Source organism: Rhipicephalus microplus, chromosome 1, assembly GCF_043290135.1.
Source record: "Rhipicephalus microplus isolate Deutch F79 chromosome 1, USDA_Rmic, whole genome shotgun sequence".
Taxonomy (NCBI): domain Eukaryota; kingdom Metazoa; phylum Arthropoda; class Arachnida; order Ixodida; family Ixodidae; genus Rhipicephalus; species Rhipicephalus microplus.
The window spans coordinates 247806223-247831094 of record NC_134700.1 but is presented as its reverse complement, the minus strand read 5'-3'; the positions used below and the strand labels follow the sequence as shown (position 1 = coordinate 247831094).

At 45.5% G+C, this 24872-nt stretch overlaps 1 protein-coding gene across 1 annotated transcript; it reads right to left on the bottom strand.

Moving 5' to 3' along the window:
- Positions 1-1196: 1196 nt before the first annotated feature.
- LOC119185684 (monocarboxylate transporter 13) lies at positions 1197-22114 on the bottom strand. The gene is made up of 7 exons (XM_037434590.2): positions 22005-22114; positions 13679-13951; positions 12928-13071; positions 11824-12232; positions 10629-11122; positions 9184-9339; positions 1197-1612 (listed from the first exon to the last, which is right to left on the bottom strand). The coding sequence occupies exons 2-7, from the start codon at positions 13881-13883 to the stop codon at positions 1575-1577; spliced, it is 1446 nt and encodes a 481-aa protein (XP_037290487.2). The 5' UTR covers positions 13884-13951; positions 22005-22114; the 3' UTR covers positions 1197-1574.
- Between the last annotated feature and the right edge of the window lie 2758 nt (positions 22115-24872).

Sequence of the window (24872 nt, the reverse complement as noted above, 5' to 3'; positions counted from 1 at the left end):
CTCATGACTGCTTCCAGCTTGCGTCCTGGGAACGCCCCTACTGCAACCCTCTTGTCACCTCTTAGCCTCTCTTTGATGGCTTCTGTGCATCGATTTAAATTCGAGTCCCCGGCGATTATCACATGCTGTGACTTTTCAGCTGGAGAGTTCTGCACCTGGGGGCTACTTGCACCTGTGACGCCGGCTGCTTTGTTCCCTCCCTGCCCCACCACTACCTCGCTGAAGCTGGGCTTTGCGACAGTTGAACCGGCTAAACCTGTTTTTTCCAAACCTGCTTGCTTTTCCTTCTCCACCGTTCTGGTTGCCGGTTCCCTACTGTTCTCTCGGTAGGTCGCTTCTTTGTTCAGCTTCGCTAGCGCTTCCTCGGCGGACTTCAGTCTTTCTCCCATTGCCCTCGTTTTCTCTTGCTCTGTCGCCAACGCAGTCTCGAGCTCGGCGATTCTCATCAGCAGTTCACTCTGGGCAACCATCATTTTCTCAATTTTTTCCTCGACCTCACATTGCCTACACTTCGCGTCAGCCTCTTCTCCATCCGCTTCTACGCTTGGGTCCACTTTCAAACCCACTCCACATCCTGAACACTTTACAGTCTTTTTAACCATGCCTTTCTGACACCAATTGTCCCTATACTCAGTACCATGGTACTCAGTTCCATGGTACTATACTCAGTACCATGGAACTACAGCGCCGCCGCTACTGTCACCCGCCGGAGAATCAGCCGAGATGCGGCGCGGCCGCCTCGTTCACTCCACTGCCCCCTTCTAGTACTCTGTAACTTAACTGAGAGTTCACTGTAGCAGCCTCTTGAGAGACCTGACAACGGGTTCAGTAATCTCGCTCTTCATGCTTTTCTTTTTTTGCTGTGACTGTGCTGCATTTTCCGCGCAGGTCTGGCGTTTCTTTTTCCTTTTTCAATTGTTAGTCTCGTCAACACGGCGAAGATGACACGAATGGGCACGTCACGTGCTTATATACGTATTTCTTTTCTTCAGTTGCATCACTCACGCCGGCTTTTTGTTCAAGCTCGCGTTCGCGTAACATATATATGTTTTCGCCTTAATATTGTCCAGACACGACGAAGTTAACATCAACTTTTTTGTTATGAGTGCCATGTGTACTCGTGACTCTGTATCCAGTTTTGTAAGATGAAGGAATTCAAGCGTATGAGAAGCGACTAAGATGCACAGCGTTCTCCCTTTTGTTTGATGCCTTTTTACGCATTTTATTAACAGTTTTTGTCGTTCTCTTAATTGGACATCAAGTTATGCCCTGGCACATGAGCACTGAATTCAAGTCACGCACTCCGCGCTGAAACGAAAGCTTTGCCTTGAGGTCCAGCGTCCTGCAGTGTTGGGAGCAAAGTGGGGTCTGGCTTGGAGCGCCATCTCCACCTTACCGCTCAAAGTATTTCTGTCTCAGTGTGCATGAACGAACCGCAAATGACTTGCTCTTCTTTTTGTGTGACTCTCTTTTTTCTCGCAAGCGAAGGCCCTCGATTTTTCAAGGCAACCTCTGCGATTATACTGGAAAACGATCCGCAGTGAATGTAACACTAGATGGAAAAACGGTGCGTTTCAAAATGATACGATGCTCCCGATTCGTCCTCGTGCATCTGAAACGACAGTAACAATAACAGTAAACAGTAAACAAACACCATGAATACTTTGTAGAAATGGCGTACCCGTGACATGTAAACATAGTTTACACGAATGGTGAAAGCACGGCCACCGAAACGTTATTTTTTAGCGACAATGTCGGAGCAAAGTTTCTACGAGAGAGCGAGAAAGAGGGGGAGAACAAGGCGCACAAGAAAGAAAGAACGAAGGCATGAAATCAGTAATATTTACCGCGTACCAAGCTTGTTGAATTTATATGCACCAGCTGGGTATTAATGACTGTTTAAAATTAACTTTTGATTATTTATTCATGTGCTTGCGCAATGCAACGATTAAAAAAATGCAGCATTCAGGAGCTTTTAAAATTTGGACCCAATCTGCACAATATTCAGTTAGATTTAGTATATATTTTCACACCTATGATTACCTTCACGGGCACACGTAAACATTTGCTCGCAACAGTCAATATATTATCTTGTACGTATGAGTTGCCAGAAGAAAAACTTTGCGTTGGTGTAGTCGAATACGCATACTTAAATAAAGTGTTTACACTGTTGCTTGAATTCGTTTTGTGTCGGTAGTGGGTTTCACATCGAGTACAAACTTCGCGCTAACAATAAACTGTAGGGTTATTTGTGTACTTTCATGTGCTATAAATCATCTGCCTGATCCAGCTGTGTTGGTTTGGTTCGCTCACCAGAACACTACGACGCCAGGCGCCAGGTTGGTATATATATATATATATATATATATATATATATATATATATATATATATATATATATATATATATATATATATATATATATATATATATATATATATATATATATATATATATATATATATATATATATATTAGTTATAAACTTCGAGAATAGTGCAGTATAGGAAACAAAACAATAAAATATTTATTTAATCCTAACAGTTTCGGCTGGTGGACCAGCCTTCTTCAGAGTCCTGTGTGGTCGCTTCCGAGTCCCCGCGCGTGTGCCACGTGCACCTGCCACGTGTGTGAAGGGACACTTGTGTTGTGCTCTCCATGAGTGGTTGGTTCCCCGAAGAGACATTCCGCCTATATCTTCGGAACTGCACGGCGAGGCAGCGGGAGCAGCCCGCGAGAAGAAAACAGGAGAGTGTCGCGAGAAGAGTCGTCGTTCTGACGTTACTGTCCAACATGTTGCAAATAAACGTCTTGTTAAGTTTTCCTTTACGCCTGTCCCTCTGCCTCAGCTCTCGAGAGTTCTGAACGTCCACGTGGCCTGCGGAATGACGACCACCACCCAGCTCCACGCTACCTACTGGGTCCGCTGCGGCCACCGACGCGGCTCGTAACAACTGGTCGAAACTGTTAGGATTAAATAAATATTTTATTGTTTTGTTTCCTATACTGCACTATTCTCGAAGTTTATAACTTTTATTACGGTAGCCGGAAGAAACTCTGATCATCTATTTCATCTATATATATATTGTGGGCATTGTGAGCGAGTCGTTGCGTACGCCAGCCGCGTCCTCTCCGCAGCCGAGAGGAACTACACGATCACCGAGCAGGAGTGCCTCGCCATCGTTTGGTCAGTACAGAAATTTCGTCCATATCTGCATGGCCGCCATTTCACTATTGTGACCGACCACCACGCTTTATGTTGGCTTTCGACACTCAAGAACTTGTCGGGACGCCTCGGACGCTGGATTCTACGCCTACAAGAGTATGATTTTGACATCGTATACAAGTGTGGCAGAAAGCATAGCGACGCCGATGCTCTCTCTCGCTGCCCACTACCAGCGGCTCCCCTCAGCGGCTCCCCTCCTTTGCACAACACGCCCTCGGAGACCACGTCTACGGCGGTTTCCTCTCTCGCCTCTATGGACCAGCTGCCTTCGGACGACCCGCACGATTTTTCTTCTCGACAGCTGGCTGACCCATACTGTCGACGTATTATAGGCTACCTCACTGGCAGTTCCCGTCCACCTAATGCGAGGCTCCGTCGCCAACTCTCGCAGTTTACGCTGGACAACTCGGTGCTGTACCGCAAAATTTACCATCCTGACGGTCAGCGCTGGGTTCCCGTTCTACCCCGATCGCTTCGGTCCGAAGTCCTCAGAGCACTTCATGACCATCCGACGGCAGGTCACCTTGGTTACCACAAAACCTACGATCGCCTTCGAAGTCGGTTTTATTGGCCAGGTATTACCACTAGTGTAGCTCGGTACGTTGGGTCCTGCACTACCTGTCAATCTGGAAAACTACCCACATCTGCTCCAGCCGGTACACTACAGCCTCTTCCGTGCCCAGCCACACCATTCGAAGTTGTAGGCATCGATCTTTATGGCCCCCTTCCAGTCAGTGCTGCTGGAAACCGATGGATAGTAACAGCCGTTGACCATTTGACGCGCTACGCCGAGACGGCATCCGTCACTACCGGTTCAGCTTCTGAAATTGCCGATTTCATCCTCCGAGCCATTATACTGCGTCATGGTGCTCCACGTGTATTGCTCAGTGACCGTGGTAGGGCCTTCCTTTCACAACTAGTGAACGAACTTCTTCGCGCTTCTGGCACAACTCACAAGACTGCCTCTAGCTATCATCCCCAAACTAACGGCCTCACTGAGCGATTCCACCGCACTCTTTCTGACATGATCGCCGCCTACATTCAACCAGACCACAAGAACTGGGATGTAGTCCTACCATTCGTCACTTTCGCCTACAATACGGCTATTCAGCGGACAACCGGCTACTCACCATTTTACCTAGTTTATGGACGCTCCCCTACTTCTCTCCTGGACGTCTCTTTCTTTACCTGCCATGTGGATTCATCTCCATCCTCTTCAGAGGAATACGTTTTACGGCTCGCAGAGAGCCGCCAACGTGCTCGTATAAACACTGAAGCCCGACAGCAAGACAGAAAGCTGGTTTATGATGAATCCCATCGTGCTGTATCCTTTCAACCTGGAGACGAAGTGCTTCTTTTGACGCCTATTCGCACACCTGGTTTGTGCGACAAATTCCAGCCACGGTTTATCGGGCCGTACACAGTTCTTGAAGAAACTTCGCCAGTGAATTATCGCGTGACGCCACTTGTAGCCCCATCTGATCGCCGTTATCGAACTACTGAGGTCGTCCATGTCTCCCGTGTGAAGCCCTTCATGCCACGTTCTTTGTCCCCTTGACTTGCCGTGGCCAGGCTGGCCGCTTTCACGTGGGGGGAATTAGTGTGGGCATTTAGTATACCAATCCTCTTCATCTGTACATTATTATCATTATCATGTGTTGCTCATGCATCCTCATCGTTGTCACGTAGCATCATCATCTTGGTTCGTTCATCTCAGCTGTCAGCTGCCATATATATATATATATATATATATATATATATATATATATATATATATATATATATATATATATATATATATATATATATATATATATATATATATATATATATATATGGGACTTTACGATACATATATTTGCGACGTTGCAACTTCTCTGCTTTAATAAACATCATCACATTCTGAGAACCCTAAGCAGACCTGGAGCTCCGCTCTCGCAAGTTGGCCGAAAGACCACCATCCTGTCGCATCAAGAATACTGAAGCGAGAAGAGAGCGAGAGATAAGGGGAACTTATAATATATATATATATATATATATATATATATATATATATATATATATATATATATATGTGTGTGACGTATGAAGTGATGGTTTGTAGAAGCAGAGAAGGAAGAAGTGAGAAAAGAATAAACATGGAGTATGAGCCGGGCCACGTCTGCCATTCATCATAGCGTCACACAATCAGAAGTCGCACCTCTGCTTTTGTTTTCATTGTTGGCAGTGAGGTTGTATACTGGATTCACGTCACTTCGATCTTGTAATTGATTAACACTAGACGCTTCTGCAGAAGACTTTTCTTCACAAGATGCTGATTGTGAATGCTTCTGTCTTTGTGGCACTGCTGAGCTGAATGCCAAGTCAGTTTGCAAAGTACGCATGCGGCATGAAGTCTTAAATGCATCTCGGTCATTAATAGCGGATTCAATTCTTTTATGCAGCGGTGAGTTGAGCATTGGTGATATATCCGCGGATGAGGAGCCAGGTGGAAGGTTGGGAACACGACCACGTGGTCTTTCCGTGAGCATGTGGCTAACTTCACCTGATGGGAATTGTAAACTTCTGATCTGTGCTTGAATGCGTGAAGGCTGCGTATGAATGTGATTACTGAATTTGAATGCATCGATATGGCTTGTTGTAACCGAATCTTGATTATAGTCTTGAAACCAGATGATCATTTCTTCTTTTATCTTTTGCCAAGACTCGTCGTTGTCGAATATGTGGGTGAGATAAAACTTAAATGCCTCACCGGTGACGTAGTCGCTGAAGTTCGTAACCATCTCCCGTTCCGACCAAGATGCAGCGGTAGCGTGGAACTCGAACAGGTCGAACCAGTCTTGTACGGGTCCATCGTCCGCTGCTCCGGTGTACTTGGGGATGGGAAGGTCAGTAGATGCTTCTGACATGATGCTGGTCGATGCGTAATGCTAGGCGCTTGCACGGAAGTCCATGTATGCTCAGGGTGTCTTGTGGAGAACTGTGTCGACGATCAGTGACTGATGAAGGGGCAGGCAGGTCTCCATCCTGTCGACTTGTGTGACGCTATGATGAATGGCAGACGTGGCCCGGCTCATACTCCATGTTTATTCTTTTCTCACTTCTTCCTTCTCTGCTTCTACAAACCATCACTTCATACGTCACATATATATATATATATATATATATATATATATATATATATATATATATATATATATATATATATATATATATATATATATATATATATATATATATATATATATATATATATATATATATATATATATATATATATATATATATATATATATATATGGGAATCAAGTGTATACCTAAGGGCTCGTTTTTCGTGTTTTACACAATATTAATGAGATCTAACAGACAATGATGCCAAGGAAGGTATAGGGGAAGTTATTAGGCCAATTGTAATGTAAATGAGAAGAAAGAAAAGTGGGTGAAAAGATAACTTGCCGTGGGCAGGATCCGACAAGTTATCTTGTTATCTTGTCGGATCCTGCCACGGCAAGTTATCTTTTCGCCCACTTTTCTTTCTTCTCATTTACATTACAATTGGGCTAATAACTTCCCCTATACCTTCCTTGGCGTTATTGTCTGTTATGTGACGTATGAAGTGATGGTTGGTAGAAGCTGAGAAGGAAGAAGTGAGATTAGAATAAACATGGTGTATGAGCCAGGCCACGTCCCCCAGTCACCATAGCGTCACACGAGTCGACAGGATGAAGACCTGGCGGCTACTTCATCAACCAGCCACCATCTTCGAACGTCTCAGCAAGACGCAGTGACCGAACGTGGGCCACGAAAGTACATCCCAACACTACACCAAGACCAGCATCATGACAGCACCATCAGACGACCTCGACATCCCCAAGTACTCCGGATCAGCGGACGACGGACCCGTACAGGACTGGTTCAACCTTTTCGAGCCCCACGCCGCCGCTGCATCTTGGTCGGAACGGGAGATGGTTACGAACTTCAGCGACTACGTCACCGGTGAGGCATTTAAATTTTACCTCACCCGCATATTCGACAACGATGAGTCTTGGCAAAAAATAAAAAAAATGATCGTCTGGTTTCAAGACTCTAATGAAGATTCGATTAGAACACACTCTCTCAGTGCATTCGAACTCAGTCATCGCAGTCATAAACAGCCATCACGCCTCCTGCGTCACACACACACACACACATATACATACATACATACATACATACATACATACATACATACATACATACACACACATATATATATATATATATATATATATATATATATATATATATATATATATATATATATATATATATATATATATATATATATATATATATATATATATATATATATATATATATATATATATATATATATATATATATATATATATATATATATTCTCGCTTCAGCAATATTGATGCGACAGAATCGTTCTGTGTCCCTTTGCAATATAGGGTCTAGTGAAAATGACAGCTTAGGATCAGTAGAGTTCAGTTGCTGAATGTAAGTCGTCATTCACAGTGTTACGAGCAGTGAATTAAAGTATTCGAGTTTCTAATCACTTCTCGGGTTAGTTTATACACATTTACAGCAAACCCTACAATTGAAAACGGGACCCTTCCCATATCTCGTGTTAAAGTATAGTTTCTGAAAAAAGATTCGAGGTCAGGATTGCATCCAACGGTGTCAATACCGATCTCCGAAATGAGCAAAATCTGGACGCCGATTCTCAAATACTGTCTTAGTTTCACGCTTCAACACACGATCACCACAAGGGGTGCCTCGCGATAACAATGCTCTAGACCAGTCGTGCCTTCGTAGCTCACGAACGTAGATGTTATGAAAATTAAAAGAAAAAAAAAGATATGGGACGAACATAGCCATGTGCGGGCAGAGGATTGCAAACGCTGGGTTCGCGGGACCGCACGTTTGAGACCCCTGCCCTAGTCGCAACCTCAGCTGCATCTTGTAATCCCTGAAAGCAACACGAAGTGTGTACGGTTTAGTTGATCTATAGTGTTTTCAGCAATTGTAACTGTAGTAGCAAAGACATCTTGGTTCGTGCACACCAAATACCTGTTGTCGGCATTGACATTGCTTTTTTTTTTTCTCAGAACACTCAATACTAAACATATGCAGTGTTCAGCCTTTTCGGTTTATAAAAAATATGTTACGCCAAATTGGTGTTAACGATTTTGGCTTTAGTAGCAACCAATTTTCAAAAGCGGGCTTACCAGAAAAGTGAGACCATGGTTGTCACGAGCTTGCATGCATTGAGAAAAAAAAAAAAGCCTCCTGAGATCACATTAGCGTGCGCCGCTCAACTAATCTTCGATTTTTAGTTTCCCGGAAGTTTAATTTTTTAATGCAGATTTATGCATAACTAACCCTGCATACACACCATTACATGCAGGTCGAAACATGCATGCCCAGATTTCGTGTTCCATTAGACCGATAGCTGAAGGAAAATTAGGCTGCAGGTTTGCTTCCACATTGTCAGAGTGACAATATGGAGGAGCAGAGGGTGTCGGGGAAGCTCCGATCTTTGCATTCATGTTGCCAACGTCGATTATTCGGACCGATGAACTGTGCAAGCAATGGTAACACTGTATACCCTCATGATATTACGAACAATATCACGTTTGGCTCGTGCTCGAAAATCACGTGTGCCTTAATTCTGGTATCATCATCGCACCATGTAATGTTCTCTCTCTAGAGACATTTAGAAATGCTCGTAATAATAGGCGTGTAGGATTTAGCTATTTGTAACAACCGCTGGTGTAGCTTGATGACCGTGGCGTTGCGCTATAGACTGCGCGATCGTGTCGGTTCACTCCGGCTGTTGCGACCACACGGCGTTTTCATTGGAGCGAAACTCAAGCACATTTGTATGCGCGTTAAAAAAAAAAAAAAAACCCCGGAATGCAAAATTTCACGTGTGTGTAAGGCATTTCACCTGGCAGCTCTTGCAGGGATACCCTGACTGTTGGTATCTTCTTCTTGCGGAGGGAGAGAATGAGCTTCAGGCTCCAGGTGACGGTGAAGAATGCGTTGACGATAGCCAGCAGCAGATAGAGCGGAGTGTACGACCCGAGCACGTCACGGCAGTAGCCTGCGCACATGTTGTTAACACCGAGATGCCATAATAAACTTTCGCCTCATATACCATCACGATATGGGAGCTGGAGCAGGTCGGGTCTAGCTTGCGTTACTTATGGTGGTCTCGAAAATCTCATTTTTTCCTCTTAGGCCAATAATTTGAATGATACTACAGTAATGTGCTGTGGGTCAGCTGGTTCAAGTGAAAAATGAACGCTTACAGGAGAACAGTCAGTGAGGGAACACTAAGTGGTGCATCATCTTTAACGTTCCTAATTGTAATAATAATATCCGTGGTCTGACGTCCCCAAACCACGATATAATTATGTTCATGATTCTAATGCGCTTAGTACTACACAGAGAAGCAAAACAAAAGCATTAACAAAAAACATTCAACATCCCGTAAGCCTTTTTTTTGTTTCGTTAGTGTAATTCGCCAACAGCACTGCGATCCTGAACATTGACGCACTAGACCAGATAATTGCTTCACTAAACAGTATAAAATATATAACCTCCTGCAACCCAAAACACTCAGCCATAGGCAACGCCGACACATACGTCACAGGTCGATGTTTGTGAAGTCACCTCTGATCTCACATTTTCTCACATGTTAAAAGATTCTATTTCCGGTACCTCTGGTTATCTAAATTGCCGGCTGCGTTCGCAGATATACCAAGGTGAAAGCTTTCGATGTCTCGCCAGACGCGAAAATTGACCGGCGTCTCGCGTCAACACGAGCGACGCAAAGAAATAATCGCGTGGTGAGGTCACATAACGTGACATCACATGCTAACGCCATCTCATGGCGTCAGTGCTCGTTCAAAGGTGCGTCGATCTCGCAAAAGCAGGTGATGTGCAGAACGCTTGCAGTGTCTCAGTTCCCGGAGTCAGTGCAAAGCTACGTCAGTTGTAGAAAGCTTTCGGAAGAAGACGCGGGAGGTTCACCGCATCGACTTAAAAAACTATTATAACCCCCGCATTCTAGAACGTCCCTCCATTCAACCCTTCACTTTCACTTGAAAAGGCCGATGGGAGCGCCGTCTCTAGGCAAGAAAAGCCACTGCATATCAGCGATAATCTGCTGCGATTCTTGAGTAACGCAGCGTCACTGTCAGCCGAGCAGCGGCGCAGTGCTCAACTCTGTCTAGTGAAGGGAGAAAGTTAAGTATAGGAGCGTTTGTGATTACGGGGGTTAGACGATGGCTCTCGCCTCTGGAGTCGACTGAGTCGGATGCATACGGAGCCCAGTGAGTTGTTTTTTTTTATGTCTTGAAACAATCCTAGAATGAATCTGAGGCTTACCTATGATGGGTGGTCTGATGAAGCATGCAATGCCGGACACGAAGTTCAAGACGCCCAGGTTGAGGGAGATGGCGTCCTCGTCAAACTCTTCGGCCACCATGACGGTGCAGGTGAAGAAGCGGCCACCGCTCGAGAGGCCCGTCACGAAGCAGCACACAAGCAGCACCCAGTAGTTGCTCTCGAAACTCATGACGGCCATGACGACCGCCTGCAGCGCGAACATGCAGAGAAGCGTGGCGCTGGTGCTCATGAAGCGTGTGTCGAGCACCAGCGCCGTGATGAGGCGCGAACACAGGTCTCCGATGGCGTACGCCGTGAGCAGGGACACGGCGTCGTAGCCCGAGAGGCCGTTGTCCTCGCCGAAGTCCACTACGGTGATGAGGATGGTGGTGAGCGCAAACAGGGCAGCCGCACGCGACAAGCAGATGTGCACGTACGGCAGCGTGAACATGGTGCGCATGTTGCTCCGCAGTTTAGCTCGCGCCGAACGGTCCCTGAAGTGGACGAAAAAAAGTACTGAGCGCTGGCCGTCATCGCCCAGCAACAACAGTTGCTCTTGGTGGCTTCGATAACGTAATTACAACACCAACAGGAAACCAGCAGGTTGCTTAAACAGATGCGCCAAAGTAAGCGTAAAGGAAACGAAAGCGAGCCCTGAAGTGCATGTTTTACTGGACTGGGATACGAGGTGTGTTAGAAAAGTAATGAGGCTGTGTTTGTACAAGCCAAAGTTTTTTGTGTTTTTTTCAAGCAACAATGCTATCCCTTTCAAAGTAAATCCTTTGGGCAGCTATAAACTGGCGGAGTTGTTCCCACTCTTAATAGGTAGCAGCGCTGGAGGTCTTCAACTGGTATGGCTTTTAACTGGTAGGCCACAGTCTTTTAAATGTTCTCCAGAGTTCCAAAACAGAGTCCTTTTTGGACCTGTTTCAATTTAGGGAAAAAGAAAAAAATTACAAGGACTCAAGAGAGAAAATAAAGGTCAACCAGAATTGTAGCATCCGGTTGGACGGAATGGGGAAAAGATGATGAGGACTCAAATTAGGTGAACAGGGGGTTTGGAACAACGGTAATGCATGTTCAGGTAACGTAAATGAACTTACGTGTGAACGAACTTAAGTGAGGTACGCCACCGGAAACAATAGTAGTAAGCGCACAATTAAAAGTTAACCCATAAAATGGAAAGATGTCTTACTTTTTGTCCAGTGACATAATGGACTGCGCTAACTTGATGGAGCAGGACTGCCCCAGCGAGGCTGCTTGGAAGCTGGACCTGCGCCGCTCGGCTGGTATGCGGGGCGGCTCTGCAAGCAGCTCCTTGGTTTTGGGAGCGCTGACGGGCGGCTCTTCGATAGAACCGTCGGTGCGGTCAACGCGGCTCACTATGAAGCAGCCGAGCAGCATGTTCAGTATGACGGCTCCGATCAAGTGTAGCGTGCATCGGAAGCCGTACGTTTGACGCAGAAATTCCACCGCCATGGGGGACACGAAACCCGAGACGGAGGTGACGATGAATAGCAGGCCCAGTGCTGTGCCGCGGTACGACACGAAGTGGCGTGCCACCACTGAAAACGGCACCAGCTCGGCGCACGCAAGGCCCATGCCTGAAACAGGAACACTTGTTAGCTGAGGGGCCCTTTCACCAGGTCCCGGTGCAAACTTTGATTGCAATGTGGAAGTTGTAGGGCGCCGTTTAAGAAGGACCTTTGCCAAAAATATAATCAGAGAAGTTGATGCGCTTCACTAGTAAAGAGGAGAATACTTAAATCTGGGCAAGGGACAAAAAAGAAAAACGTTCTTGCAAATATGCTTGACTAGGGCAAACAGTGCATTACAAAATTGTCACTAGTAAAGGGGAGAACACTTATATCTCTGTAAGAGACTAAAAAAAAAGTGCTTGCAATTATGCTTGACGAGGGCAAACATTGCACTACAATAACTGTCAAAAATATTTAGAAAGTAATCGGAGAGGGTAGGAAAAAAATAAGAAGGACGTCTCGGACGTTTGAATGACCCATATTAGTAACTAAATCCTAATATTTACAAGGATTAAGTGGTTCGCAACTGAATGAATACCAACGACACATTGCTTGCCCTCATGTGACACTCGTAAGGGTATTTTTATGTAAAGCTTAATTAGTTTTAATTAGCTGTTTAACTAATGTCAATTATGCAAAATTTTAATTATGTACACTTCAGGGAAAAGTCCGTAGCACGTGCTACGCACTTGTGTAGCACGTGACACTCGTCACAGTGGGAGAAGAAAAAAAAAGATCAAGATAAAGGTAGGGAAGCTCACCGAAGAACACTCCATAGAGTACGTTGATGACGGTTAGGCTATAGGCGAAACCACATGCCATGACCGGCACGGAACATAGAAAGGCGCCGGCAATCAGGACTGCCCTCTCGGACAGGTACAGGCAGAGGAGGCCGAACACGGGCCCTGCAGCGCATGTGGCGGGGTATACAATCCCAACAAGCAGCGAGGTGCAACCTGACACAAGACTCTCCAAGGATGCGTTTTGCTTGCTTACTGCAGAAACAGACTTTGGGTTTTCAGTGCTCATTGAGTATGTGGATTACACTAACCTGCCACCGTGTGCTCACTTTCTGCCTTTCTTTAGGCTTCATCAAGTGGGAGGGCATTATGTCCTTTTTAGCTTGCTTCTCTTGTGGTATGCACACTTCCTGACTCTCCTTATACTCGCCATGTCAGGTATATTTATAACGTCTCTGATTACAAGTGACAGTATGACTGATGCCTAAGTTCATGCATGTGGACACTAAAGAATTATGGAAATACACACGAAATGTGTACATAGAACAATAGAACAACCTACGCTAATAATCAACAAGTACTTATTTGACATACGTAAATACAGTAGAAGTATAACAACAACAATGTACAGTAAGGACACACTGTACAAGTAATGTGATCATAATGCGATTACCAACAGTTCGCATACCGCATAACCATAGTTTATAAGGGGCCTTCTTAGAAAAGAGAGTGACAGGTTCGCGGCACGCGACAAATCGTGCGGGGAACTCACCAGCTAGCTGGGAAACTACGAGCGATATGCTGAGAGGCCAAGATGCGTCCTGTCTGCTCAGATGAAGCATTTCCATGAAGCCGACGTAGATGACCGACTCTGTCTTGACCAAGATCATAGCGAAGAAGACGTAAATGGCCGCTGACGCGGCAACGAACCAGCATTCTCGCGAGTCTGGTTTGACGATCTTCTTCGGCGGAGACATCTCTTCTTCAAGCCGTCTTCTGGCGCCAGGACTAGCAAAGTATGTTTACTGGTTCATCTGCAAAGCCACTGCAACGAACAAGCACAGCTTGGCGTAATACACATATAAGTGTGATGTAATTCAGGCACTAGACATTCGCTATAGGTAAAAAAAAGTTAATTAGTAGAGAAACAGCTGATGAGAGGAGCATTGTTTGCTGCAGGCGGATCTAGAGTTTTCAAATGCTTAACAACGTGTGAGTTTGAGCTATGGAGTGCACGGCCTACTTGGCCGCCGTTAAGCGAAACACGTTTGGACGGTAGCACGTACATGTCTTTTCGTTCATGTATACGTCGAAACGCTTTGCTCTTTGCGGTGGGCACCGTCCCAAATGCCACTTGTAATCGCTTAGCAATTGCTCCGCTCCAACGCCGCTTGTCACACGCCATACCGTCTGGAGATTTTTCATTCACTAACAACACACTGCGAGCTATTCAAATGACTTCTACTCGAACTTTTCACCACTTGTTTTCCGGCACAGGATGATGGAGCTATATTTTATGAAGTGCCGAAGGACCTTTTTTTCTAGACATCTAATTCCGTAGCGGGAACAGAATCAAACTTGCAATTTGATATGCGGCCAACTCCTTCCCCAGTGCCTAGCGGGCTCAGCCCTGATTAACCTCCCTGCCTCCTTTGTATCTTATCCTTATTCTCTCGCTGACAAGAGCAAGAAAACAATATTTACATCAAAGTACCAGTATGATTTTGAAACGACCACGGCTAAGCGCAAACAAACAAACAAACAAACATGGCCGATTTCTCCGCATCGCTACAACAGGAAAGTGGCATGTGTCCTCACAGAGGCTGTTGAGCCGTCTATTGTGCAGCGTCATATCAGAGCTTGTACGCCTCTTGGTGTTTGGCAGTTGTAGCACCGTTAGACGTGGATGTTGTACCGATAGTGGTGCATCACCATCTCGAGGACTAGCGCCCATTATCATGATTTAACCGTCGTGGTAGCTCAAGTTGTTAACATACACCTGGATACAGCATATCGTGAACTCCGCGCAAACATGCATGGCATTAACAAGCACATAAAAAAATCACAATTTCGCCGCGAGCGCAGAGCAATGAATGCGATAGCTACAAATTGAAATATCACGCTAAGAACGACAAACAGCTCAAAACTTTCAGCACGCTGCTCAAGCGCAAAGGATGCACTAAAATATAGCTCACACAGGATGACTGCCAGCTTACAACTGTCCAGGGTTTTAATTCTTTATGTAGCACGCTCCTTTCGCGGCTGTGGCCGCGAGTGAACTTGCGCTCTGTACCTTCCAAGCGAATGTTGCGGTGAAAGCACAAGATGTACAGTGCCGTCCACTGTTAGGGTGAGACGGGCTTGGCGTGGCATCGAAGCGTACAGCAACGCATGCATGCGCACACGGACACACGGGAGGTGCTTTACGTCATCGGCTACATCGCTTGGAAGCGTCATTCCGTAGTAGCCAAGCGCCTGTTTTGCTTGTCTGTAACATCTGTAGTACAGCGAGAGTGGCACGCTCGTGTGCACCTGCGCCATTTGGATTCGATGCGCGGCCGCGCCAGCTGCACTGGCGCACCACAGAGCGCTGCCATAGAGTTAGTGTATATGCTACCTTTAGATAGCATATACAGTAACTCTACGCTGCCATACTGAGCCGTGTTCACTTTAACAGTGGATGTAACTGCACTAAACGCCGCTACACGAGATAAGCGCGCACGCGCAGGTGACCAAGCCCTCCCAGTAGGGCAATGCGCGCGAGCATCGCAACGAGCGGGGCGACCTGCTCTAAAACGCTCCGCCTAAAACGTGCCGCCAATGGCAAATGGTGTATATAAGTAGCTCCCTCTGAGTATGCTCAAGAACGTACGCTTTTCGTCCAAGTCATTTATCACCGCGCGTCGAAACACAGGGGTCGTGAGTTGGATTTTCAGCCTAGTAACTTGATCTTCCACTCTTTCTGTTGTTGTAACGAGGTGATTATTTTACCATGTCCTATCCGCTACGCAAATCTGTCTGGTGAAATCACGGTGGACCCTGGCATGAAGCGCTCTCGTGTTAAAGGAGTGCGCAGCTTGCATGGCTCGTTCACACTGAGCATTCCGGCCGATGAAAGCGCGCTGAATCCGATTTGGCGGCAGCCAGATCCGCCGACAGGGCCCTCTCTGCTCATATCACCCTCGGGCCGATTTTTCTTGCGTCTGCCACCGGATCGGCTCGCCGTGAACCAATAGAAACGCCAGCCGAGGATTCGAAAAAAAAAAAAATGTGACCAAGTCTGACTCGCTCTTCATGTCACAATCAAGGAACATGCGCTTAGCAGAAACGCTAATTGAATTGGTGCGCAACCACCCCGTCCTGTACCACAAACGCCATCTCAAGTACAAGGGCAGTTTGCTCAAGGACCACTTGTGGAATAAAATAGGAAACGAGTTTGGATTGACTGGTAAGTACCAGTTCCTTTGCCTGTGTTGCGTTGCTCCTCAAATCACGAGCAACTTGTGATTTGGTTGCCTTTCTCTTCTGAGTTGCAACGAGCGTTGCAGCGCACAAAACAAGAAATATCGAACTCTTCACGGGCGCACTGAAGTTGCGAGCCGCCGAAAACACCCGGGGAACAGCGCATCCATCTCGCGCTCGCCCCGTGGTTCATTGTTCACTCGGCAGATGACGCGCTATGGCTATTCGGCGGTGCGGTGCGCGTCCAGTGTTAACGACGCGGCGTTTCGGCGACAGGAAAATTTTGCTAGCTGTAGAAAGCGGATGCTTCAGTCTGAACTAGGCGCTTGGCTGGAACAAACAGTGGAGCTCCCATTCATCCTAGCTAAGGTGTATGCTAGTAATGCGAAATTTTTGCTAGTATTAGCTCTTCAAAACTTAATTTTTTATCATCTCTATGACGCAAATGTGTCAATCTGGCTACTCCAACGACATAAGCGGGCGGCGCGGGCTTCCTGGCCCGATCGTGGGCGCATTCCATGGACAGCCAGGACTTCATTGTGGTAAGTGGGTCGTTGCGCCCTTCGAAGTGGTCCCGCATAATACTGGGCCCCAGTGAACCGCTGTCCTAGAGAATGTGTTCAAACATGCATATACCTTCTTTGCACGCTTTGCATGCAATTTATACTTCTTCTGGTCTGTGCCCCTTCCCGTCGTTCCAGTCGTGTGGGTGAATAGCACGGTTTAGTTTGTAGTTGTCTATAGTGTTACGCCATCTTTACCCTGCCTTGCTGAAACTTGGATGGATCCCAAACAACCCCTCCAAGTCGTAGACTACCAGTAGTGTTCAGGCACTCGTGGGTACCACAAACAGAGTAGCCTGGGTGACTATCTAGAAGGATACTGGTGTGGCTGCAGTGACCATCGAAATATTGGCTAGAGATAAAGTTGGGGAACTGTGCGCCGCGAAATCGGACAACGGTTTGCTATTAGTGGCTCTGTTTTTCCCGCCCACCGCGCTTATCAAAGACGTCGTACAGTTCCTGCGCCTCGCATTAACAGCACATTAACCCACACCATTTCCAGTCGTGGGCGATTTCAATATAAACATAAAAATGAACGACATCTTCCTACCACTTATGTACGAGAACAAATCCGTTCCTCTCCATCGTCAATAATCCCACTGATGTGAAGACCTCGCGAAACATTTGCATAGACCTTGTTTTTGAGAGCCAGGCATTGGTACAGCAAGTCGTACTTATCTCCGGATGGAGGCGAAAATGCTGTGGGCCCGTGTGCTCAGATTTGGGTGCACGTTAAAGAACCCTAGGTGCTCGAAATTTCCGGAGCCCTCCACTACAGCGTCTCTCATAATCATATGGTGGCTTTGGGACGTTAAACCCCACATATCAATCAATCAATCAATCATATCTCCGCTCACTTCTCCGACCACAAAGCTTCCTTCATTACAAGAAAAAGCTGGCAGACGTGTGTTCCTTCGAGAGAGAGAGAGTTGCGTAAAATAAATCCGTATGCCACTTTACCTACATATATATGTTTCTCTCAAATTGTTTGTCCCAACCTATCCCAAAGTCAAAACACGTTAGCATCGGTGCTCCGAATTTGCATTAGACAGTATCGTAAGCGTCGGTTATTTTATATGGTGCCTAGTTGTTACGGGATGGTACGTGGTTTTTTGGTCACGTTATTAGCTGCCTCGGGTATTACGTAGTATTAGTCACTTAACTATTCGTTACGTAATGTTGCATTGATTTTAGTCGCGTGACTAGTTGTCAATTGAAGTTACGCAATTTTAAGTCACGTAACTCGATGTTGCGTGATGTTACGCGATATTTAACCACTTGATTAAGTGTTACATGATGTAGGCGTAGGATAAAACAGCGATAAAAACGGGACGAGCAGAATACACGGACGGGGTGCTGAACTAACAACCATGTTTACCGCAATACAACTGCAGTACATAAAAAACTAGTATCTGCGCAGAACCACGAAGTATAAGTATAAATGCTAATACATGGGTTGGACATAGAGCAAACATTACACATATGACGTGATTTTAGTCAAGTGACTACGTGATTATGGATGATTTTTAGTCGTGTGGGTTCTCTTACGTGATGTTACATGATCTTTCGTCACGTGACTGGTTCTTACGTGATGTTACGTTATTTTATTCCAGTGACTAATTGTTACGAGGTGTTACCTTGACCTATAAAACACGTAACATACCCATCGTTGCTTTGCATGTACGCTGGACAAATCAGCACACGCGTTGTGGGTGTGAAGCAGCAGCAGCAGCAGCAGAAGAAGAAATCGAAGCTCCTCGCTTTCCTACAAATGATCTTTCTAGCATTTTTTTCCTTGTTTCACAAAATGTTTTCCCCCACAACTTACGATGATGATAACTTTCTATATACGGCAGACGGTGAACCTCGATCATAACAAATCGGCTGTAAAGGAAAAAAAAAGGAAAAAGAAGTGTTCTCAGAGGCCGAGCCAGTGAGAATTCGGCAAGATACTGTGGTAGAAAGCTTCTTGGTGAGTTTGACGTCACGTATCTCGCTCGCGAACAGCCACCGAATGCTGAAAATCCATCAAAGATCATAATGATACATAGTGGTTTTGTGACATAAAAGCACAAGAATTGTTAACTCGCTATTTGGAGTCATTGAATATTGGCTTTTTTCGATGATTAAGTGGTGACAACCTTGATTGTATATAATCTCGAAGAAGACAAAACAATAAATGCATTCCAACGTATTCTCTTGTACATAGTGAATTATGGGACGTATAACTAAGTAATGTACTCAGCACGTTCTTTCCGGAATTTGTAACCGTTATGAAGTATTATGACATTAAGATAAAAGTTTTCATAAAGTTGAAATCTAGTAGACAGTCACACCAACATGCATGAGACAAAATGCGAGGACAAATGGTATCATGCCGAATACCCTCCCCCTACGCACACGTGTACACAAAGCTCAAACGCATGCTTGAGGCTGCGATGGAGCCTGAGGTGAGCAAGTGCGCTGATAAAGAAATACACACGAGATACTGCCCGCACAGCGATATGAATGTGACAAACGTGCTTAGCATGCGTACGTTTAAAGGAATAGTGAACAAAACTTTTGCCGCCAAGATTTTCAGCAAAATGGAAAGATTGGACCCTGAAATCGATAGAGACAACCTTCATTCCAGGCAGAAACTACGGGGAAATAATAAAATAATCCCTCTTTCTCAAACTACCGCGTCTAGCGGCTGCGCCGCGAACTAGAGAAGGTGGCGTTTGGTGACGTCAAGCACACCCGAAACGGGAAGGCCAACAATTAAAAAAAATAATCCAGACGTCGCCCGCGTATCTCGACGCGCTCAACTCCCACATCGGTTCCCAAAACCGGTACAAACAGCAACAGCAGCGAACAATGCTTCCGGCTGGGACAAAGCACCAGCCCTTTTGTGGACGGGAAAGAGTGGGATGAAAGGAGAGGTGCAGAAAAGGAAGAGGAGGACAAGAACACGTGCATCCTGCATGTTCCTTGGTGAGTTTGACGTCGTGGCTCCCGCTCGCGAACCTCCGCCGCACGATGACAATCCAAAAAAGATAAAACAAACTGTTCAAAATTACGGGAAACAAACCCCCGTTTATTGGAAGAGCGGCATCTTCCGAGTCGAATTTCGAAGTTTCGCCAGTTTTTTTTTCCCATTTTAGTGCAGTATCCCTTAAGAAAAAAAAAGTGGTGAAGTTGCAATATGCCGCTCAAGGCTTGAAACAGTAATATAACAGCTTTAAATAATTACCTATATTACCTAATTAATCCAACCCTCCCTTTCAAGAAGTGAATTAATTTAAAAAGCAAGGCACCGTCCCATTCTTGGCCCGTCCCCCTACCGGGCGGGTTTCGTCAAGGTGTTCAGGAACCAACCAACCAACCAGTGCAACTGGACGATTCTGAAGAACTGATCTGGTTGCGTCTGGGCTACTTCAGTGTTGGTTCTCAGCGCAGAGATGTCCGAGTTAAACCACAGACACGACCCGGTTGTCCGAACTCCAGAGACGGTCACTCACGCTGAAACCAAGCATTCGCAACTATCGCAGATCTGCGGGCACGCAGGCCAACGATGGCGTGTCCGTATAGCGCTTCTAGGTCTTCTTGCAGCCGCCTTTGCCTTTATCGTTGTACGCCTACTTCCATGGGTTCTCCGGCTCGCCGCCGTCGCTTCAAAGATATTTGTAGGGCTAACCGTTGCCTTCATCATTCTTATTCATCTAGTTGTGAGTAGTGCCCAATTTATGTGGCCTTTTTATGAAGATGATAACTCTCTGGTAGGCCGCACAGTAGCACGTACCCGTTAAGATGACAATGGATTTTCTGCGATATACTCACAAGGAACGATTCGATTGACGGCTTCGCTGTTAGGATAGCGACGTGATATAACATGCAATAATGCACGTGGTTAGAAGTGGGTTGTGGTCATCACCCCCTTGTGATTGTTCACCCATCGTCAAGTGATTAGGCACTCATCATCTGCTGTAGACCCATGTGCTCAGATTTGGGTGCACGTTAAAGAACCCCAAGTGGTGGGAATTTCCGGAGCGCTTCACTACTGCGTCTCTTATAATAATATGGTGGTTTTGGGGCGTTAAACCCCCCATAACAATCAAGTCACCCATCATCAGTGCTTTTTGACCAGTCACTTTCTCTGTGCTGCATTTGATGGCCACAGGCCGACCAATTCTGCGAGTTAGATCGGTGAGGACCGTTTGCCTGTACCTTGTGCTGCCGTCTAAATGCGTAGCGTGTCTCGGCCAATCGCGGAGTAGATGGCAAACATCGCCATCGCATCGTGGCCACAGGAGCGAGCCTGGGGTGATGTCCGTTTTCTGAGATATGGAAAATTAATTTCGTGTGTTGTTTCGAGGCGCAAATTGTGCTTTTTAGTGCCTTCATACTTCTGGGAATGGTGGGTCGATTTATAGAATCTATAAATTTGTTTCCTGCTATGAAGCGGTGTCGCTCCGTTCTTTAAACTATCACGGATCAGTAAACAAACTAATGGTGGTGCTGCGTAGTATAACTATTTTAGGCGCTAAAAGACACAGCCCATTACAGGAAATGACAAGAGAGGGCAGCCGTAATAACGTAACGGTGTACATTGTAGTTAGGTAGACACCCGTGGTGAGGGAAACATCAAGAAGTACAACTTCGGAATACGTGATGAATATGTAGGTGAAAAATAATACACCCAGCAGTGCGCGCCCTCGCGTGGTTATGCAAAGGTAGACATTTAATTTCGGCCATCCCCCCCTTAAGGCTATCATTCCTAATGTGCTAGAGTCATGGTACCACAGTGTGTACAGAACCAACACAGAGAGAGTCATTCAAAGTTAACTTTTACAAATATGTACAGAACCCGCCACTGACGTGGAAATTTGAAATCATGCAGCACTGGCATCACTGGTTCTTTCTACTTTCCCATAGAGCTATAGCACTGGCGTCAACAGCCGATTATTTAACAGGCAGTGATGTCCCGAGCATGAGCTCCATTATTATTCAACTGCGACTGGTGTGATAGTTTGGTGTCCCCAGTTCGTAGAAAGGCGCGACGAGCAGCGCGAACGGAGTCGACGGGAGTCTCACCTTTCGCCGGCGTGTTCGCTTGTTACCCAGACGGCCAGCGCGTTGATCGCTCCCAATGCCTATAGTGAGAAAGCCACCAAGGGCCGACCGACTCCTTTGCCGGGCCGACGGTGACATTGCCGTCAATGAGGAAGTTGGCCGCGCGCACTCCCCTCGGAGCTTCTTCGCCTCGTACATATATATTCATGCTGTTGCGTTTTCTCGTACACCGAGCTCCTCAGGGGAGACGAGAAATATTCATTATCGGTAGCGTAGGACTGCCGAGACGCTGCTCTGCGTTTTGGATATTGCAAAAGCTGTCGTTTATTTTGCTGCGAGCCAGCAGCTTTTGGAAACGGAGCAGCTTCCGTTTCTCCATTCAGACATCACAATATAGAAGGGTTGGCACGCAAAGTGCGCCGTCACTCTGCGTCAATCCATTTGAACTCTTGCATTACCGGTGATTAATCGGGCTCAAATTTCGCAAAACTAGTAACAGTGTGGTCGAGCATATGTACACGTTTTCCCTCAACACTTATGAGGTGCATTTTGTGAATTAAGTACCGCTTTGTGTATGTATGTATGTATGTATGTATGTATGTATGTATGTATGTATGTATGTATGTATGTATGTATGTATGTATGTATGTATGTATGTATGTATGTATGTATGTATGTATGTATGTATGTATGTATGTATGTATGTATGTATGTATGTATGTATGTATGTATGTATGTATGTATGTATGTATGTATGTATGTATGTATGTATGTATGTATGTATGTATGTATGTATGTATGTATGTATGTATGTAATCTGGCGCAGGAAAAGGTTGGCAAGAAATCATTGGGAAGGACCTTCGTCCGCTATGGACGTGAGCTAAGCTGATGATGATGACGTATGCCCAAAAGTTGTAAATGTTTCTGTGGATGTTTGTTGTGCATACATAATGCATTTGATCAACATTTCCCGTACCCATGGCGAGCAAGGAAGGGAAGTGGTGCCTTGGTTCACTTCTTGTGACCGTTATTCACTGTGACGATTGTTCTGAGCGAAATCGTCTGATTGTTTCTGTGGGATACCATAGTTGAAATACTGCTGGAACGCATTCTCTGTTATATGAAGTGGATTGATTTACTTCTCTTCCAAAGCACATACTCGTCAGTTTACTTGCTCTTTTGTAACCGAAAGTAATGTTCATGGCCAAGTCTTCCGCAGTCTTTCCACATCAAAATCAAACAGAAAGGACGTCCTAGCTCAACATGTCATTGTGCACTCTGACCGCTATAGGTAAAAGGAGAGTCAATCGGGATCAATATACCTCTTTAATCATACGGGAGAAACGCCCTGTCCGATAGATGTCCTTAACTGAAACTTGACAGAAAAAGTAGGGCGTTATCGTGGTGGTCCTTTTGAGATGCGGTGTCTATTTCAAATCATGCAGCCTATCACACCCTTGAAAAAAGCTCGTCACAGTTTGTCACACATTCGCAATCCTGGTTGTAATATGCAGTTAAATATATGTTCACCTATGTTTAACTGCATATTACAGCGAGGATAATCGCAAGGAACAAGTCGGATTTCGAACAGGCTACTCAACAATCGACCACATTCATACTGCAATCAGGTAATAGAGAAAAGCTCAGATATAGCCAACCACTGTACATAGCCTTCATAAATTACGTGAAGGCGTTTGATTCAGAAGAAATATGGGCAGTAATGCAGACACTGCGGAATCAGGGCGTCGATGAAGTATATATAAACATCCTCGAAAAAATCTACAGGGGATCAACTGCTACCATAGTACTCCATAAAGAAAGCAGCAGAATACCAACCAAGAAGGATGTAAGGCAGGGGAATACAATCTCCCCAATGCTATTTACCGCGTGTTTATAGGAGGATTTCAGAGGCCTAGAATGGGAACAGTTAGGCATAAGAGTTAATGGAGAGTACCCTAGTAGCCTGCATTTCGCCAATGACATTGCATTGCTGAGTAACTCAGGGGACGAATTGCAACTCATGATTACGGAGTTAGACAAGGAGAGCAGAAAGGTGGGTCTTAAAAATTAATCTGCAGAAAACGAAAGTAATGTACAACAACCTCGGAAAAGAGCAGCGCTTCGAGATAGGCAATAGCCCACTTAAAGTTGTAAAATGCTATGTCTACTTAGGACAGGTAATAACCGTGGAGCCGAACTATGAGAGTGAAGTAACTAGAAGAATAAGAATGGGGTGGATCACATTTGGCAAGCACTCTCAAATTATGACAGGTAGATGTCCACTATCCCTCAAGAGGAAGTTATATAACAGCTGTATCTTGCCGGTACTTAGCTACGGAGCAGAATCCTGGAGACTTACAAAGAGGGTTCAGCTTAAATTGAGGACGACGCAGCGAGCAATGGAAAGAAAAATGGTAGGTGTAACCTTAAAAGACAAGAAGAGAGCAGAGTGGATTAGGGAACAAACGGGGGTTAAGGATATCATAGTTGAAATGAAGAAGAGGAAATGTGCATGGGCCGGGCATGTAGTGCGTATAGACAGGATAACCGCTGGTCATTAAGGGTAACTAACTGGATTCCCAGAGAAGGCAAGTGGGTTATGGGGAGACAGAAGGTTAGGTGGGCAGATGAGATTACGAAGTTTTTGGGTATAAAATGGCAGCCGCAAGCACAGGACCGAGTTAACTGGCGAAACATGAGAGAAGCTTTGTCCTGCAGTGGAAATAGTCAGGCTGATGATAATGATGATAGGTTTAGTAGTTATACTAGCTAAACTAGGTATATTATGTGGAGTATATGAATTGTTATCAACTCCTTGACGCAGAAACTACTGTGGGTACCATTGAATTTACAGAGAAGTTCAGAAATGAGAACCTTCAAGTTGTGGGC